Genomic DNA, 20,087 nt, shown 5'->3' on the forward strand with positions numbered 1-20,087 from the left:
TAGCTAACATATGACCGCTAGGGAGAGAAAATGAGCAGTGGGGAAAGCAAACCGCTGCCTTTCCTGGTTAGCCTTCTGCTATTTGACGAAAGATATTTACATATTACTTTGATAAAAATAAAATGCATGTCAACTAACTTAGAGCCCTATTTCTTTATTAAGGAGTTCCACTTTGTTTTTTACATGGTGCCGAATTTTGAAACCTTAAGGTTTTGCCTCGTCCCAAGGTTGACAATATCTCATGTCTGGCCTGCACTCAGGAGTGTTAGCCAGCGTGCGTCCATCTTTGTCATTCCCGTGAGCGTTGTGAGGGCTGAAGAGTTCACGCAGAGACCATCAAGTGCCAGGATACGGCAACCTGTAAAATTTCTCTTTTACAACCATTTGCTTGAAGAGGGGTCAACAGAGAGCCGTAAAGATGTGCTTGGGGATGGTGATAGGAAGGAACAAGAACCGTTCAACTTGGAGAAGAGACGCTTGAGGCATGACTTCATCATTGCTTTCAAATATACCAAAGATGGTTTCCAGCTGCTCTCGACTGGCTGAGCAGGCGTGAGGGGAATGGGTGAACAGCCAAGCCTATGGGATTTAGGTGGGAGACAGCTGGATTGCCTTACCCTAAGGAGAGTGGCTGAGGACAGCTCCAGAATCCTGTTCTTCATAGTAAAGACAATTTCCTTTTTCTGGAGGGTTGGAAAGATGGACCGTACAGTGATGTTGCTAAAAGAAACATCAGGAAAGGGTGGTCTCTTCAGGGACCACATGGCGCCCCTTTGCTAGGGACCGGATTTACTTTGGAGGTCATCCCTCCTGTTCAGGCTGGTCCTTGTCCAAGAGCCTGGGCACAAAGTTGCTTTCTCACACTCAAGAGTCCTCAGTGCTAGGCAGGATCCAACTGGAGCTGCCGCTTGCCTCTAGGACACAAGTCTGCAAGACGAGCGGTTGCAGCACAGCCCTAGTGTGCCATGACCCACAGCCACCACCGGACTTGGATGCAGGCGACGACGGTTAAGCCCCTGCTTAGCGACTTGAGTTGCGCTGGTGTCCTGGGGCTCCAGCTCCCGTGACGGGGCCAGGCAGCTTTAGCACTCAGGACAGCCGCCAGATTAAAAGGAGGGGGAAGCTCGGCCCGGGGCAGGGTGGGGGCCACATCCTAGAGTCACCTCCTCTCTCACAACTACCCAGGTCTTCCTTATGGCACCCCCACAGAAGCGGGGTGGAAGGGCTAGGTGCGCCCTAGGGACAGAGGGCAGGCCTGTCGGGAGGCCCCAGCTTCCTCAGCTCATCCCGGGGTTGCCTGGGACGCCCAGCGCTGCATTGCCGTCCCGCAAGCCGCTTCTCAAAATATGATGAAATCCAGAGATAGGTATCATTTTAAGCTTCATTAGATATAATCAGGTACTCTTCCTGAGGGCAAGTTCTGTGGCTTGTGAAGAGACAGAGATGAAGGTCATGGCCACAAACACAGCAGGGGAGGCATGGCAGGGCGATGTTACCTTTGAACATGGAGAAAGTTCTAAGAAGAGAAGGTGGAGGCCTCAAAGATACCCCACTTATTTAACCCTTTTCTGTAGGGTGGTTTCCAATGGGAGGGAGGAGTGTACTGAATGACTCCTGACTTCACGAGCTGGCCTGAGCTTGAAGGGCCTTCTTTTAAACTTGTGTCTCTTGATAACCCAGCTTCTGGAACTAATGTGTCTTCTTCCAACCAAGCCCTGGAGAGCCTGGAGTCACAGCCAGGATGTGTCACATGGACGATGGCAGCATGCCACTGCCTGAAATGGTTAATCCTCTCCCAGCAAAACCTTTTCAGAAAGATGATGCCCGAGCCTAGACTTCAAAACCTGGAGGGCCAGCCTGCAGAGCCCCCTCCACACTGGCCTGTGAACCACTTGTTTCCCTACCAGGTGGAAAGCAGGTGCTGTCCGCTTTTCCCTGCATCCTCTCGAGCACTGTAGTAAGTTCTAAGGCACATAAATCTCCTAAATGGAAAAGTAAACATTCTTCCTTTAAAAAAAAAAAAAAAGCTGAGGAAAGGGAAAAACCATGTCAGATTTTCCTGGCCAGTACTGCTCTTCTGGTTTATCAGACCAACATGAATTCAGATCAGCAGTAGTTTCCCTGGCATTTCCTATTTTCAATAATACTGAGTTGAAACGCACATCACCCTTTTGTGGGGCGACTGGATCAGAGTTACTCCACTCCCAATAGGACTTTCGGGTTCTCCTTTCCTTCCTGGATGATTTCAGTAACAGCAAAATACAGCTCTTTGCCAACTCTTGAGACGTTTCTGGCTGCATTCCTTTTCTCTCTCTCAAAACCTAGGCTCTTGTCAAAACCTTAATTCATAGTGACTTATTAGCAACCAGAGCGAGTTGTAGAATAATCCATTATGAAGTAACCAAGCTTCACTTGGAATCAGTGAAGGGGCTTCTCGGAAAGGGCCTCATTTTCTAGAACTGGCACCAGCGGGGAATTGAGAGGGTCAGGGGAGGGGTGGCGCCAGCCCTCCCTCCTTTGTTTCATCTTTCAGGTTTGGGGTAGAGTGAGGGCCGTGCCATTCTGTTCTTTTTCACTTTTTGTTTCCCCCCTGGCTTGTGAAACTGGCTCTTGCGTTCTTGGTTGCACTATCATGACAAGTTCCACAAATGATTCACACTGAAGTGACCTTTAAAGAGCAGAGTAGAAATCAGCTGGATTTTAGGAGCCTTGAGCTGTGCAGAAGCTGGAACTTTCTGTCCTTTTAACATGAAGCTGGAGCTCACTGGTGTCCCTGTGGCTGCCCTTCCTGGCCAAGTGATTTCGTGGTGATTTTTAATCACCAAGGTATTGCTGGCAATATTTACATATGTAATATAGACCTTGGAAATTATCATATAATTAAACTTCTGAAAGTGAAAATGAGATTAAGAGAAAATTTACAGGATTGGGGAAGGGGGGAGGCATGGTAAAGAGGGAAGTTTGTTTATTTTCATTCTGCAGTATTTTTTTAAAATTTTCCATTCTGTTTGTTTGCAGCATTGAGTGCCATGAAAAGGAGTTAGTCCAAGAAATAACCTTAGCTACCAATGAGTATAAAAGTTTTGCCAAATGCTTATTGCATTACTGCTTTATAAATGTTAGTCCTGCTGATGATTTGAACCAGAGAGACGTCTTAAATGGTGTGTTTTAAATGCTGTCTTTTCTTCCCCCCATTCCCAGGAATAAAAATGACCCCCCTGATCGCCCAGTCCTTTGGTCTCTCTCCATTCTTTTCTGCTACCATCAAGGAACCGCCATAAAAGGGTCCTTTCTAATCACTGCCACGAGGATTCCGAGAACCATTCTCATGTACATTTCCAGCGGGCTGAAAGGCAAGGTAGGATGTCCTCAGTGTGCCCTGCAGCGGGCGCGGGAGGGGCAGAAAAGGGAACCCCTGGACTCCAGGCAGGCCCCAGGACAGGAGTGTGGACCTGTGGCAGTGGCCATTCCGAAGCCTCCAGTGCTCTTTGGATCCCATCCCACCCCCGCCCCCAGCAACCTTTTTGTCCCCAGCCTCTGTTTTGTTTGTTGGGTTTTTTGGAGTTGTTGTTTGGGGTTGTTGTTGGGTTTTGTTTTGTTTTGTTTTTGCCCACAAGGTGTAGTGGAGGTGGGGTGGGGAGGGAGTAGTTCTGAGTTAGCCGGTTTTCCTTCTCATTTAAATGCTGAACAAACGGGAGGACTTTTTCAGATAAAACTTTGACAAGTTTTTGTTGACATTTATCCTGCTTTTTTGTTTTTGTTTTTTTTTTTAAGTAAGAAAATATACTACAAGATAGGAATAATATTTGTTTTTGTTTTAATGCTAAAATATTCCTTACTTTTCTGTTTCCTAGAGGGTGCCATGGGAAGTGACTGGTGGGGGGGGAGTTTTAGTAAGTGAGTGTGAGAGAGAATGTTTGTGTGTGTGCAGGTGTTTGCGCGTGCATGTGTGTGCATGTGTGCGAAAGAGAGAGAGAGAGACAGCAAGAGAAAACTTAAGAGTGCTTAAGAGTGAGAAATGGACAAGCTGACCTCAATCTCAGCTCAAAAGACAGAAAACTGTAGGGCTTTTGTGCGTAGGGGTTTTTCTCCTCCCTGGTTTTTATTTCCATGCACATTTGGTTATGAATGCCAGTGGAAACCAGAACACCAGAAAAACAGCTGTTCTCATGGTATTTCTGGCCTGCCAAACAAGGGAAGGTTGGACTTCTCCCAACTTTTCTGTTCTCACACAATGTTAATCCCTCCCCCATCCCCATCTCAGTGCTTGTGTCTCGATCAGAGTTTCACAAGTTTACTTGATTCTAAACTTTTGGACATAGGTATGAGTCCTTAGTAAATTGGGGAAATTCTACGCATGGATTTATTCCTATATTTTAAATTGTTTGATATTTTTAAGGTCTATAATCAAGACTTAAGATTAGTATATGAATTAGGAATAATGGATTGAATTTCACGTAAAATTATCTAGCTTCCTTATCATGAAATACATGCTAAGCAGTTCCCCTGATCAGAGAGTATTTTCTTAGGTTTCTATTGAAAGATTGCATTGTAGATACTAATTACATGCCCACATTAAAAAGGAAGCAAGTTTGACTTTTTTGTGAATAAATCCTATGGTGAGACTTTCAGGGCTAAATTTCAAGCAATAAAAATATACATGCATTTTGGTGACTTGTAGAGGCATCCAATTCCACACCAACTCTAGCTCCTCTGACCCCTCCTTCCTCGTTTTGCAATTGAACCTTCAATTTCAAGAAGGGTTTTTTTGAAGAGCAGATTTCTATTTTAAATATATTCATTACATGCATTAGCAATAGATAATCACAAATTAATGAGCGGTAGGGGCCCTTGCCATCCTTCCTAGAGCTAGGCTTCTTGAACTCTGGGCCAGCAGCCTTCCAGAAATCTAAAAGGGAAGTCAGTAGGTTGGTCTCTCTGGCAGAGGTCTAAAAGGTTATTTATCACTTTTGAGATCCCAAAAGGATCAAGGGGCCAAACCCCTTTTAGTGATCTCACTACTGGAGAAATGTGTCCTTTCTTCAGTTAAGAAGACATGGTTTTCCCCACACTGTGTCTACAATTTAAACACTTCACACCGCCTCTGTGTGATCTTTCCTGCGTGAAATGGCTCATTCACAACCACAGCCGGGCTGAAAAGTATCCAGATAAAGTTTCATCCAATTGAGTTAACATTGAGACAAGAAAATGTCCATATAAGGCTGTGTTACTTCTGGGGTCCTCAGAGAGGACTATTTCAGGATTGTTTACAGGGCTTTTTATTTATTTATTTATTTATTTTGAACTCTGGACAGTCAGTGGGACACATTCAATCACCCCTCCTCCAAGAGTTTTATTATTCACTCTTGAGCTGTGCATATGTCCAAATTATATTTCAAAGGACTAATTTGTCCCTTGAAATTTAGCCCTGAAAATCTCACTATGGGATTTTTTTTTTCAAAAAAAAAGTTTACTTGATTCTTTTTTTCCTTTTATATGGGCACATAATTAGTATCTACAATGCATTATTTGTTTCACTCTCTTTGGGATGTGGCTTTTTCAAGCGTACAAACTGGTTTGAAAAAGCAGATTTTATCATTGATGACACTTAGGGAAGATGGAAAGAGAGTTCTTTTTTTTTTAAACTAGAACCAGAAAGCCTAGTTTCCCTTTGCTAGTAAACATGGACTAAGCCATTTCCCTTTTTGCTGAGGTCAGTAGCAGTCATCGCAAGGTAAGCCCACAGGAGAGAAACTTCCCTCCTCAGTGATAATAATGGTAATAATTAGTAGTAGTAGCATGTGCAGAACAGAAGGACATCTCCCACACTGAGTGCTGCCCCAGGGGCATAAATCTCCAAGTAGAAACGCACTTTGTGTCTGCAGAAACTGCCTGCTTCCTTCTTGCCTGGGTGGGTTTCTGACTGTGTTGGTTTGTTCTGACCCTGATCCCGGCAGCATGGTGCGTGGTCCAGGTGCGTGTCCAGGTGCTGCTTCTGCTGTTTCTGGTGTCTTGACAAGTGCCTGCGCCAGTTCAACCAGGTACATCTCCTACCGCATGCCCCGGGGACACACAGAGGGGTCCTCCAGTGGACTCCATCTCTTAGGTCTGGAGTTGGCAAATCTTTCTGTGCAAAGCCAGATTGTATGAATATTTGGGGCCATTCAGTCTCAGTTGTAACTACTCACCTCTGCCGTGGTAGTAGGAAGGCAGCCACAGACGAAATGCAAATGAATGGGCATGACTGCATTCCAAAACCCTTTATTTATGGACACTGAAATGTGAATTTCGTATAATTTTCACCTGTCAAGAAATATTATTCTTCTTCTGATTTTTTTCCCAACAGTTTAAAAATGTGACAGTATGGGGCGCCTGGGTGGCACAGCGGTTAAGCATCTGCCTTTGGCTCAGGGCGTGATCCCAGCGTTATGGGATCGAGCCCCACATCAGGCTCTTCCGCTATGAGCCTGCTTCTTCCTCTCCCACTCCCCCTGCTTGTGTTCCCTCTCTCGCTGGCTGTCTCTATCTCTGTCAAATAAATAAATAAAATTTAAAAATAAAATAAAATAATTAAAATAAAAATGCGACAGTTATTCTTAGCTTTGACCAGAGGAGAGCAGGCTGTCTGATGGTTCTGGCTTCTGGGCTGTAGCTTATATAGATCATTAAAGCCATTCTTCCAATTTTGAAAGAAATGTGTTTCCCTTCTCAGAAATAAAAAGGGGAGGAGTCTGTAGAAATTCCAGCATAATGAGTATGTGTCAACTGAGAGCTAATTGTCAATGTCTTCTTGAAGAACTATAACTTTCCTGAAATAGGAAAAGAATTGCCTCTCTGATTTTTGTATATTTTCACCAGCTTTTCCCTTTCACGCTATAAATATTCCTTTAAAAATCAGAAAAAAAATTATATACTGCAATTGTCTGAATTTCAGATTTTTTTCTTGAATCTTTCAAATTGATGGACATTTAAATATATGTTACGTTTTCCTGTAGATTATTTAGGAAATTAATAGCCCTTAGTCAAATTTACACAAAACAGTATTTTTCTAAGTCAGCTTTTATAATTTAAAAGTCCACAGAAATCTCACTTAGCAAAGTGTTTCTTATTATTGCCCCTCTTTCCTAATAAATATACCAGCAGAAGTAAAGGGACTAATTAGACCATCCATGTTTAACACCTTATTATAAGTGGTATTAAGAATACCTTTCATTGTTCAGGGGAAAGTGTAATCTTATAGCGTAAACCTCCATTTTTGAGGCTCTTAAGAGTCTTGGAGTTCATTTTAGAGTGTATTTAATTTTCTTTCGGTTTGCTTTAAGCCCGCATGTATAAGGCATAGTAAACTACCATAGTACCTGGGGCTCCTGAGTGGCTCAGGCGGCTAAGCGTCTGCCTTCTGCTCAGGTCAGGATCCTCAGGGTCCTGGGATCAAGCCCGCATCCCATCATGGTCCTGCTCAGTGGGGAGCCTACTTCCTCCTCCCCCTCTGCTGCTCTCCCTGCTTGTGCTCTCTCTCTCTCAAATAAATAAATAAAATTAAAAAAAATACCATAGCACCTTTCAGAATGGTGAGTCGTATAGCAAGTGAAACCAGACCCCCCTATGAATGTCTAGTCATGGATGTGATATGCCAGCTTCTCTCTTCCTAGAACCGTGTGCACGTATCAGACACCAACTTACTCTGAAAGATATTGAGATACATTATAAAAATATACTATGACTATATCTATATCTATATCTATATCTATATATCTCTATGAAAATCGAGGCTAAGAAACATAAACTGAAAAGACTAGAGCAGTGGGACCATTGATATGCAGATATGTTGGCCACATGGTCCCATAAGGTCCTAAAGCTCATTTGCCATCCCCTCTCACTATATATATAAATTCACTTTCTTTCTCTGTGGCTCCTGCACTCATGGAAGCCTAGGGGCTCCTTGTGGATGCTGGAGGAACCACCCCTTCAGGAGAGGAGAGCAGGGGTGAGGAGGCAGAAGCCTGGGTTCTGGCCCTGTGCCTCCACCCCCTTACCCTGCCTTCCGCACAGAGCAGTGCCCCTCCGATGGGAGCTGGGAGTGGGATTCCACCGCAGGCTTCATTTGAAGATAGGGCTGTGCTGCTAAACCGTATGTGTAAGCCACTGGCCTGTCCCATGTTTGTGCTTCTCTCCTCTGCCTTATTATCCTGAGGGACATACTTTCTGCACTCTGAAATTTCACCACCTCATATGAACCCACTCCCCTTTCCCTTGGGAGTTCAAACTGTTTTGAAGATCCTAAGTAGCCTCAATATTAGCCACACCTTCATTACCGTTATAAAGGCGAGGGACCCTACACCAGATGTTCAGGGAGAGTGACTGTCCCTGACTCACAGGCTCAGCTAGCAGGGATCCAGCTCATGGTTGCCAACAGGGCTGGGTCCTCAGATTCTGATCGTGGGGCTGGCGCAGTAGGCCTGGCCTACACCAGCGGTCAGAGCGGTGTTTCCCTTGCAGTGGCTCCTGCAGGACCAGGCAGTACAGGCGAACACGGGCACTGCGGGGAGGCCCGAGGGTTCAGAGAGGCAGAGAGAGGTGGAAGCATGGAGAAGGAAGAGGAAAAAAACTTGACGTGAATTCTGATAGGGAGGAAACAGTCGCCTCTAGTCTAAATCACCTACTGGAAAACAGAATGAAATACAGATCTTAAGAATAAAGATAATCACCATATAATTGTGGTCAGAGCTGTTGGTGATCTCATTTGGCAGAAGACAAAGGGAAAGGAGCCCTAAGTGAGAAGGAATTTAGATTAGCCTTTTGAAAAATCTGGCACTGTCATGAGTTCCTGGGGGAAGATTTCTGGAAATCTGATTTAAAAGCACCGAGGCCTATTTTATTGGCCTGGTTTGGTGCAGTCGGAGCTGGGAAATGCTAAAAGAGAATGAGACCCATTTGTTCCCGTCAGAACCCAGATGCTCTTCTTCACTTAACATCAAGGCGCTGGTCGTGTTTCAGCCCTGCTGCTTCAAAGCCCAATCCATCCTGGCCAGCCCCGGGAGGGAGGCAGGTGGCAGTTGGCTGCATTTTATAGACACCCGGCCTAAGGCTGCGCAGTAACTCACTTGCAGACTGGGAGACCAAACCCCGCGTGTCATCATGTCTCATCGCTTGTCTCTCCGTCATAAATACAAATATGTGTATACCTGAAAAAATCACATGGGTACACCTCCCACATTTATTTATCCAACAACTGTGTGCTCGTTTATGCTGTATTCGAACCGTCTGAACCCGGGCATAGAGGGGAAGGGGGCTGTGGTGACAGAGCCAATACACAGCGAGCTGACAAGCTAGCCAGCCTGAGGGATGCGGGAGCAGTAGGAGGCATTCGCCTGAGACATTTGGGTAGCGGTGCAGAGAGTTGCGTGTGTGGGTTCTGGCACGGGGACTACGCAGTTCGCGAAGGGGAGCGTAGTAATGAGGAGAGTTCATGAAGGCATCGCGTTTGGGGGAGAGCGCCCGCGGGAGGTCACCCGCTGACAATGGCAGCAGTAGCTGTGGGCTGTTTAGCTCGCTGCGCTGCGTTGCCCGCTGTTTGCAGAGCACTCTCCCTGCCCTCACATCAGTTGTTCGTTTTCCCCACAGCCCTTTGGGATAGTATCTCCAATTCATAGATGAGGCTCGAGAGGGCACGCAGCTCCGAGCAGAACTAGGTTGAAATCCTTATCTGCTTTGCCTCCAGGACCCAAGCCCTTCCCCAGTAAGCATTGCTGCGCAGGGGGAGAGGCTGTCGCAAGTACTGTCTGTGGTAGATCTCTCCGCCCCGTCCACGCCAGGGGCCAGGCCCGTCGGTGTGCTGACAGTTGAGCAAAAGCTTTTTACAGGGCAGATCTTCGTGGAGGAGGACAGGACAGGTGTAGGGGCATTGAAAAGGGTGAAGGATGAATCGTGCAATTACAGATCCAGAAAAGGCTTGTCAGGGGGTGGTCAGGGCCCACCTTTTCCCCTCAGGCGAGTCAGTGTCATCAAAGCTTCTGGGAGGCTGGGCTGGCTGTTCTCAGAGATTTCCATCAAGGAGATTCTGTGACCTCCCCCTCCCTCCCAGCACTTACCAGGAGCCTGACTGAGAAGTTGCCCTGTGGGGCTCTGCAGGCTAACGCAGTGGCAGGAACGACACACCTCTTATTTCTTATGGTGTCCACACACAGGTCCTCATGGAAATGTCTCCCGAAGCGTACATCTCTTGTCCATTGATGACACAGATATCTAGCCTAACTCTGATGTTATAGATCAGTGTTCCTCTAGGCTTGAAACCCACTGGTGGGCCATAAGACTCTTTCGGATGGTTCCAAACTGACCTGAACATTCCAGAATGTTCTTTCTTCAGTTCTTATAGGCAAATGGGGCAAAATTGCATGGGTTTTCATTTTCGCCTACAACCAAGAGCTACTAACTAATCAGTAAAGTACGCAGTGTGCTACTAAAGCTTACTAAAATGCACCATTTATGAACTAAAATTGGTGTTTTACTTCGTTTCCTGCAGACTCAAATTCATTACTCTGTCAAGACGTCAGGCTGCCGCGGCTTTGCCTGGCAACACTGCAAGCTTGTGAATGTGCGCACGCCAAGCTGGGCTTAGCAAACTGGGGAAAGAACACTTCGCTGTGGGCCTACCACCAGAGTCGCTGTGGGTTGGCTCTGTTGTTCAACTGCAGTTATTCTTGTCTTAATTAACATTTTACTTCTGTTGACTATTTGGCTCTTGTTTAATTTGCTGTCTTTTAATCATGTGGAGCCTTGCATTCCTCTTCAGTGCTTTGTTCTCGCAGCAGAAGTGGGGATGGGCGTGGGAAGAGAGCTGTGGGCGGAGGGTGAACGATTTGAGAGCAACGGTTTCCCTTCCAGTCTCCTGGGAGGAGCTCCTGGGTAAAGCCGGCCCTAGTCAGGTGCAGCAGCAGCTGGCTCCTGCCTGCTCCTTGGCACGGGGGTGAATCCCTCCACCTTCCTGAGCTCCTGCGGAATGAGAATGCAGCTTTTAGGTCCTCCTGGTGCCCAGCTGAGAGGTGGGCTCTGCGGAGGCCGCGCTGCCGCATCACAGAGTGGGGAGAGAGTGAACTGCGTGCTTTTCTGGCTTTTTGCACATCGTACTTTTCATCTGTGCTAAGGACTTGGCCTGGGATCACAGGGAGCCGCGAGCAATGGTTTATGTGGCCTGGATCTCCAGCCTCCAAGGGCTGTGGGTGCTCGGAGCATGTGCGGGGCCATCTAGCTGCGTCCCCTTGCCGAGGTGCTCCCAGTACTGCTGTCACGCAGTCCTGGGAGCAAATGCATGCAATGACTGGTGACCAGATGCTGGTGAGACGCCAGTCACCTCTGTCAGTCTCGCAAGTGGAAAGCCGTGTGACGCCCAGCACCGCACGTCCCTCCTCCACCGTGGGCATCCCTGCCCGTGCCCTGCTCAGCCCCTGGAGGAGAGATAAGACGCTCCTGTCTGCCTTCGTGCAGGCCCTACAGCTACCAGCCTACGGTCCTTTGGCGTCTATTGGGTATGAGACACAAAATGGATCAGAAATGGCCGGAGCGTCCTGTCTTTCTAACAGATACACTGCTCAGAAAGGCCGCAGATGATCTTGTCCAGTCCAGGGCAAAGAAAAACCCACCACTGCTTGGAAAACACCCCGCCCTCCCCTCGCTGCTTTCATAGCCCACCCACACCACCCACACTGCCTGCCAGTCCCTTTTTTCAGCGCACATAATGTTGGGCTCTGTCTTCCAAGCCTTTGTGGCAGGCTTGATTTTGTAATATCTCAAAGCCTTCTCTCCCCACGGCCGGCTTTCCTTGCAGTTAACTCGGTTTCAGTGATCCTTTTCTCATAGTCCCATCAATAGCAAAGGCACTCGGTGACCCGTCTCTGTCAGGTTTTGATTCATCCCGAGCCAACTGGCAGATCTCCAGTGACTTCCCTTCTCTCCCCAGGGCAGCCCATACAAATCAGGAAAAAAAAAAAAAAAAGTAATGAATATTGTGCATCTTCTCTGACTAGATTATGAACATGATGTGAAGTTTCTGAAAAGGACACAGTGCTCTCGGTAGCTGACGTTGCCATAATGGCATCCTCACGTCTGGACGGCCGTTCTCCCAGTAGCAGCAGTGGCTCTGGGTCCTGCCACTCCCCAGCTATTCTGGGGGCAGCCAGCTGATGGTGAGGCACCCTGGAGAGGTGCCCCCCAGTGTGCATGTTTTAGGAAGAAGCTAACATGTGTGTCAATATGATAGTTTGCATTAAGGCCCATTTATAGATGATGGTAATCCTCACAGCCCAGCTGTTTGGTGGCAAATGCTACTACCCTGGCTTTAGATAGAAAGGAATTGAGACACCTATTTGTCAGGGGCCCCCGACTGTCTGCGAGAAAACTAACTGTATCCTCATGTTTCCTGGTGCCTGGCTCTGAGCCTGCTGTGTGTAGGGGCCTGGCTTTATGTGCCTTCTTGGGAGCAGCCTCTCTGGAGCCCAGCTCCCACCTGCTGTGGGTGTGTTGCAAGGGTCAGGGCTCAGGAGGGTGAGGCCCTGAAGCCCTCTTCCCCAAGTGGGCCTTAGCAGCCTCTCCCCCTTTTGTGGTAAGGCCCAGTGAACAGCTGCCATCTTAGGCTGCACTCTGAGGTCCTTCCCAACTTGAAATTCTTCCGCCGTCTCAGAGAGGAAATTCATATCTATTGAGTGAATGACTGCATCACCATGGGGAAGGGAGGGTCAGCTGTGCATGCAGCCCTCGGCTAATCAGAAAACCCTCCTGAGAGGCCACCGAGTATTAGGCATTAATAACTTTGACTCTCCGTGGTGTATAATTCCTGAAGCCAAGAATACTTCCACTTACTGGGCACCTGCGTGCACCAGGTGCTATGCTAGCTACATGTCTTTACCATCTCCAGTCTCACAAATAATCCTGAGACATATGATTATTATCCTTTTTCCTTTTTTTTTCTTTTAATAGATGGTATACTTCAGTTCAGAGAAGTTTAATGGCAGCCTGCTCTGGGACAGGAGGAAAGCAACAGAGCTGAGTGTTGAAATTTCTCTAGAGACCTAATAAATCATTCCTTCTTCCTTGTCCAAGTTCTGAAAAACAGAGAGACGTAAGAGTCAAGCAGATAAAGACTAAACCTTGAGGGGCGCCTGGCTAGGCTTAGTTGGTGGAGCGTGTGACTTGATCTCAAGGTTGTAAGTTTGAGCCCCATGTTGGGTGTAGAGATTACTTAAAAATAAAGTCTTTAAAATGTGTTAAGGGGCTCCTGGCCTCAGTTGGTTGAACGTCAGACTCTTGGTTTGGGCTCAGGTGTTGATCTCAGGGTCCTGGGATCGAGTCCCATGTCTGGCTCTGTGCTCAGTGTGGAGTCTGCTTGTCCCTCGCCCTCTCCCCATGCCCTTTCCCCTTCTCATACACACATACTCTCTCTCTCTCTAAAATAAGTAAATAAATAAAATCTTCAAAAATAAAAGTAAAAATAATTTAAAAATGCATTAAAACATTTAAAAAATCACCCAAGATTACCTAAGGAACGTGTCAGAAAATGCGTTATAGGAGCAGCTTATTAATGTTTCATTCCTGAAACAGAAACCAGCTCACCCTCTCCCAGGCCCAGCCAACAGTATAGCCTTGCCTCTGGGGGTTTCTCCTGTAAGCTTCCCGCCTACGAGCGGAGAAGGTGTGTTCTTAGTGACAGGTGGATCCCAAAGAGAATGACGAAGGGCTGAGCCAGCCTAAACTCTGCCCCTCCCCCAAGCTCACCAGTCCCTTAAGTCAGCCTACCCCTCTGGGAGCAAATGAGAGGTGTTAGCCTAAAGGAGGTCCCTGGCCATGGAAACACAAATACAAGGTTATGCAGCACAAGGATTCAAACCCAGGTCTTTCTCAGTCCACTAGGGCACTCCTTCCACAGGATAAGAACTCAGACCCTAGAACTGTAGAGATCATGGGGCCCCCTCCCCTCATTATAGCAGAATCTGGGGTCCAGAGGGCTTGAAAACCTCAGCCAGGGTCACACAGTGGACAGTACTTTTTCTCCTCTTCTCTGCCTTGTGTCTTTTTCTCTCCTTTGCCTTCGCAAGTGTCACTGAGACACTGGAGATAGTCAAGCACACCACATCACATGATGTGAGCTGCCCTGGCCTACCTTTTAAGCAGAACTATAGGCAGATCTGTCCCATTCCTTGGCCAACATGGAAGTCACTTCTATGCTTCTACGGCGAAGGGTGGGGAACATTTGGATCCTGGGAAGGACGAGGTCTCCCCTCTTGTTAATGGTTCTGAGTCCCCAGCTTCCTTCTCCAAGCCTCTTCTCTTCTCCTTACACTTTAGCTCTCCCTTTTTTGCTGGAAGACATTTATCCACATCTTTTTTTTTTTAAGATTTATTAATTTATTTCAGAGAGAGTGTGTGTGGTTGTGAGCAGGGGAAGAGGCTGAGGGAGAGGGAGACAAGCAGACTCCCCACTGAGCAGGGAGCCTGATGCAGGTCTCGATCCCAGGACCCTAAGATCATAACCTGAGCCAAAATCAAGAGTCAGTTGCTTAACCCACTGAGCCACCCAGGCACCCCAACATTTATCCACATCTTATGAGAACTCCTTCCTCGCCTTCCCTGAATCTGGACCATATACCCATTTCCTAGCAGTTTGATAAAGTAGGAAGAAGGCAGACAGGTCTGGGCTTGAATTACAGCTTCTCCACTTATTGTGTGACATTGGACAGACCCCATATATAAAGCAAAATTCTTAAACCTACCTCATAGGCAGTGAGAGGGTCAACTAAGTCGTACAGATATCATAACATGCCGTCTGGCTCAGCACATGCTCCTTATGTGTTAGTTTCTCTTGTGAGGGGAAGGAGAGGGTTCGTTACTTTTGCTTACTCATTCATTCACCAGATATTGGACGTCTACCATGTAGCTAGACAGGTTGGGTACAACAATGCCTATTCCCCAGGATTATTATAGGTAATTAAATAGATGTTTGCAAAGCTCTCCGCGTTGTGCCTGCACGTAGGGGTATGTACTGAATAAATGGAAGTCATTGTCATGATCGCCAGCCCACTAAGTGATGAGCACGCTGATTCTTTCCTACGCACTTGGAGTAGGGCTAAGCTCCAGAGGTTATTCATGAAGCCTGCTCAGTTAGAAGTGTATCCGCATCCACAGGGAAGTCCTCAGAATATACCTTTCTTTTCCCAGGACCACTGCGCTAATGACTTGTTGGAGGCAGTTGAATTGCTAAGAGCGGCCCTGCCAGTCGCCCTAGTCCAGAATAATGCCCAACCTTTCCCCTCACGAAGGGTGATGGTGAGGGAAAGTTAGCATTCAAATCCAAACCCGTGACCAGGAGACAAGAACTGACCGTGGTCTGAGGTTGCAGAAACATGCCCCGCACAGCAATCTGGCCCCTCTCTCCTGCATCTAGCCCTCGTTTTCTTCTTCACTCCCGTTTTCAGCAGTCCTGGGCCGTTGTATCACTGCCTATCAGAGGCAACCGGGGCTTTTCCAACAACACTGGTTCAAAGGTCATCTGTTGCAAGGAATCGCCATTTGCTTTACTCTAAGACTCTGTTCACAAGTCTGAGCATCCTGTGGAACGGGAAGTAACCCCTTACTGCTCTTTGTGCCTTCTCGTCACGGCACGCTCTAGCTGCACGGGAAACATGCTGAGGGAGATTGCCTGTGTTTTTAACTTTGGTCTTCTGTGAAAACTCCCTTTGAAGTTAGCCAAATCCAATTTCCTCATAAATAAGGAAGCAGGTGACACATGAAGACACCGCTCTGATGAATAGTATTCAATGTGGGGCTGTGGCAACTGCAGATGGATTCCTGTGTCCTTCCCATCTGCAGGCTCGTGTCTGCTGTGGGCACCATGCTTGCTTGGCCACCGAGGCTGGGCTCGCCATCATCTGTGATTCCCAGCCAGGGTGGGGGCTGGGTTGGAGGAGGCACTTCAGAATCGAAGATAGAACGTTCACAGTCCAAGTTCTCAGCATTACCCTAGTTGCTTAAGAAATGTAAACATTATTCAACCCAACCCCCACGGGTGATGGGATGAACGAGGGCGCATGTGATGAGCGCCAGGTGTTGTATGAAGTGTTGAATCACCATATTGTGCACCTGAAACTAATATTTTACACTGTATTTAACTGGAATTTATGTAAAAACTTTAAAAAATGTAAAGATTATAGATTAGTTTCAACATTTCCCAAATTCATTTAGTGTGGGAAATGGAATTAAACCATTAAGTAGGTCCTATCCCAAATCTAATCTTCCTCTCGACGGAAAGAAGGTTTCTTCATGTCATTTCTCTCTATCTGGACTGCTTCTGGAACAGTTATTGTCAGAGGGCTCCGAATGCCCACCTCTGAACCCATGCCTTCCCCTCCTCTCTTCCATACCCTTCTAAGCAAGACAGTGACTGGGAGGACATTCCTCAGCTGTCATCCCCCAGTTGTCGTCCTAGACATGGAGACTGGTTGGGAGGAAGAAGTGATTGTTGGCCAGGGACTAAAGGATGCATTCATCAAATAAAACTTGGAAGGTGTGAATCCCAGTGGTTGAGGGAATAAAAGCCACATCAGTGCCCCAGTCACTAACTCACGTTCTGCTACAAGCTGGAGTCTCACGGTGCTCTGGCTCTTGGCCTCTGTGTGTCATCTTGGAATGACTTCCACATGGGTGTGAATCTCGGTCACATACTCAGATATGTGGGGAATACTGTATCATGGTTCTCAACCTAATTTCTGACTTAGAGCTCCCATTACACTGGACTGGCAGGAAATGTCGGCTGTTATTCTTGGGCTCTTCCCCCATGGCCTTATAGGAGATATCAGTAGTTCACACAGGTTTCCCTTGAGACATCCCCCTTTCCTATTCATGGCATCCCATCTTCAGGCCTTACTTGGGAAGCAGGAATCTTTTGCAAAGCCCCTCATGGTCTTATCTGTCTGGATGTGTACTGGTGAGTTAACCAACCCTCCTGCTTTGTCTGGGATGTTCTGGTTTTAGTGCTGAAAGCCCTATGTCTCTGGAACCCCTTCAGTCCCAGCAAACCCATGTCCTCAGAGTGGGTACTTTCCTTTAGAGTCTTGCTACTTCTCCATATTCTGCTAAAAAAAAGGAGACTTGGACCCCTGGTCAGACCCGTAGATCTCTTTTCCCTCCTCCCTTCAGCCCAGGGGAGTCTCATTTTCTAATCTAGGGGTAGAGGAAGGCCTACACCTCCTACTCTGAGACATTTGGCTCTCACTGATAATCCCCTTCCTTTACCTTCTTCACTGGTAGGTAAGAGCTTAAAGAGCTTAAAATGTTGGAAAGCAAAAGCTGATATGAGTTGCAGACTGGGTGTCTTCCTGCCCCCACCCCTCCAGAGCCCCCTAACTACACCTCAGGGAATGAGCACAGCCTGAGACTTCCTGGAGTGGGGAATAAGAAGGAGAGGAAAGGGGCGCCTGGGTGGCACAGCGGTTGAGCGTCTGCCTTTGGCTCAGGGCGTGATCCCGGCGTTGTGGGATCGAGCCCCACATCAGGCTCTTCCGCTATGAGCCTGCTTCTTCCTCTCCCACTCGGCCTGCTTGTGTTCCCTCTCTCACTGGTGTCTCTATCTCTGTTGAATAAATAAATAAAATCTTAAAAAAAAAAAAAAAGAAGAAGGAGAGGAAAGGGAGAAAATGCCCAGGGAGAAGAAACAGAGGTCAAGAGAGCAGAGGAAGCCATTACACATCGATCGGGGGTAGCCAAGACACTCCTTCCACTCAGTCTCATCTCTGTAAGTGGTTGAGAAACAAGGGCTGAAAACTGGGAGGAGAAGCAATTAAGGGAATCTCGTTCAATTCGCTTCCTTCTCTAGGTGGGGCTCGGCCGTTCCTGAAAGTTTTGGCAAGTGGACCCAGGCTTTGACAGCTCTTCAAGTGGGTTCCTCTCCCCCCACCTTTCGCCTGGTACAGAATGCCTCAGTTGGCGTTGGGGTGGGGCAGCAAGGAGCGTTTGCTGGACTCGCCTTCATCCAGGCAGTGGGACAGCTGAGGTCAAGTGCCTTCCTGGGATGCAGCGCGGTGGGGGCGGGGAAGGGTGCTCTGGGCCTGTCTGCTGGGCCCATGTCCTGCCGTCCTGCTTCCGTCAAGGTGGCCGCAAAGAAACTTGGTGAGGTCCCAAGAACAGGAGGCCGCTGACCTGGCTCGGTGCCCTGTCCCCTGCCCTGACCTTGTCTGTGGATGGAAGCATGATTGAAGAGTGGGGCCTGAACTTCTCAGCACCAGCCCTGGCTTCATGCCGCCTCCACGCTCAGAGCGTCTGCTGAGGGCAGCAGGGAGGGAATAAATAAAACAAACACAAGCTTGGAAGTGCTCTGTCGGTAGAGCGGCACTACCGACACCTTGGACCGACTTCCAGGGGACTGCTCTCCGAGAAGAGCCTGTGGACTGGGGGGGGTGGGGGGCTAGAGTGGACGGTCTTAGCATCTTCTGAAGCTTCAAGGAGAAAAGATCTGTTATGATAGTGTCTTTAGGAAATGCATTTTTCTTATGAGTTTTTTTGCTGCAAACTGAGCCAAGTTATGGTACAAACCAGTAACCATCCTCCACAACCAGCGACCTTTCCACCGGCTGCCCCGGCTCTCTGTCAGCAGGCCTTTCTCATACCGGTCAGTCTTTGCCTCGCCACCCTGTGTCCACCAGAAACCTGTTCGCGAAGGGACAGTGACGTGACTTAATCTCCCCAAACTGCACGGTATACGAAAACGTGTAAACATTCCCATTTCTGCGCTCCCTCTCCCCTGGACATCTCCACGGTCCTGAGCTTCAAATCAGAGATGCCTGACACTGTCGTGTGCTTCTGAAGAACCGGCCTCCCGGCGTCCGTCCGCAGCAGCCCTTGGTCGTTCTTACAGTGTGCCGGGCACCGCGGCGAACGCCACGGACGCAGTCTCGGCTTATCCTCGCGGGGCCGCTGCGCATCGGACGGTGTCACCCCGTCTGTACAGCTGAAGAAGCTGAGGCCCAGAAGCGGAGAGCTCACGGAGGGTGAGCTGCTGTGTGGTGCCTCGGGGGGCTGCGGAGCGTGGCCCTCGTGGCTGCATTGTGCCGCCTGGAGTTCCTGGTCAAGGAGAAGGGTGAGCGCACAGGAAACCAGGGGTCTTCACTCGCCAGGGACAGCCCATCTATTTAATCTTCTATCTGATCAAGCCTGAAGTCAAAACAGAACAGGCATTTCCCATTTCACGGATCCAGAAGTTTCGCCTGGGCCTGTGGGAGAGCAAGCCTCCCGTCTGCCTCAGGTTGGCAAAGGGCCCGCTGAACCAAGGTGGCACTTCCTGCACCGCCCCGGCTCCGGCCTCGTCGTCCTTCATCCGACTGTTGTTCTGCTAGCTTTCGCTGCAGAGAGCGGAGCCTGGCTCACGCACCAGTGGCAGGTCAGGTTCAAGAAGACGTGGTTGCCTGATTTGTGGGAGGAAGGGGCACAGGCTGTGAACACCTCGTCTGTGTTCCATTTTGTCACCTTTGGTCGCTTAGCATGTTGAGATGTTTTTCCTCATCAGGAAAAGAGGATTTTCCTGGGCGACGTCTGGGGTGCCTTTTAATCCTAACATTCTACCGAAAGAACAAGTGTACCCATCAACTGAGTTTGGGTTTTGTATGAAGAAATATTATTTGGAAAACATTCTTGGTTTGCCAAAAGCATCTTCCTTTATCATTCAACAGACGTTAGCTGCACGGAGAGAGTGGGCGCTCTGGAAGGGCATCTTGGCTGAAGGAACATTGTTTGCAATGGAGGGATCGGGAGGGGCCCCTCGACACTGTGAAGTGCCGAATAATAATGAAACTCACCGAAACCAGGAGGCGGGAGGGGCACCTAGGTGGCTCAGTCGGTTAAGGTTAAGCATCTGCCTTCCGCTCTGATCGAGTCCCACATCAGGCTCCTTGCTCCGTGGGGAGACTGCTTCTCCCTCTCCCTTTCCTGCTCCCCCTGTTTGTGCTTTCTCTCGCTCTCTCACTCTCTGTCAAATAAATTTAAAATAAAATAAAATAAAATAAAATAAAATAAAATAAAATAAAATAAAATAAAATAAAATAAAATAA

General features: G+C 48.0%; 1 protein-coding gene across 6 annotated transcripts in view; it reads left to right on the forward strand.

Annotated features, from left to right (window-relative positions):
* The window catches only part of SLC44A3 (solute carrier family 44 member 3), a 96,561-nt gene that overhangs the window by 57,770 nt on the left and 18,704 nt on the right, over positions 1-20,087 (forward strand). For 5 of the 6 annotated variants that reach the window (XM_034653943.1, XM_034653942.1, XM_034653947.1 and 2 more), the window contains 2 exons: positions 3,202-3,358; positions 5,958-6,041. In XM_034653943.1, coding sequence (XP_034509834.1) covers positions 3,202-3,358; positions 5,958-6,041 — 241 coding nt within the window. The remainder of the gene's footprint in view (positions 1-3,201; positions 3,359-5,957; positions 6,042-20,087) is intronic. The other variant, XM_034653944.1, reaches the window with a different exon arrangement.

The sequence above is a fragment of the Ailuropoda melanoleuca genome, chromosome 2 (assembly GCF_002007445.2).
Source record: "Ailuropoda melanoleuca isolate Jingjing chromosome 2, ASM200744v2, whole genome shotgun sequence".
Taxonomy (NCBI): domain Eukaryota; kingdom Metazoa; phylum Chordata; class Mammalia; order Carnivora; family Ursidae; genus Ailuropoda; species Ailuropoda melanoleuca.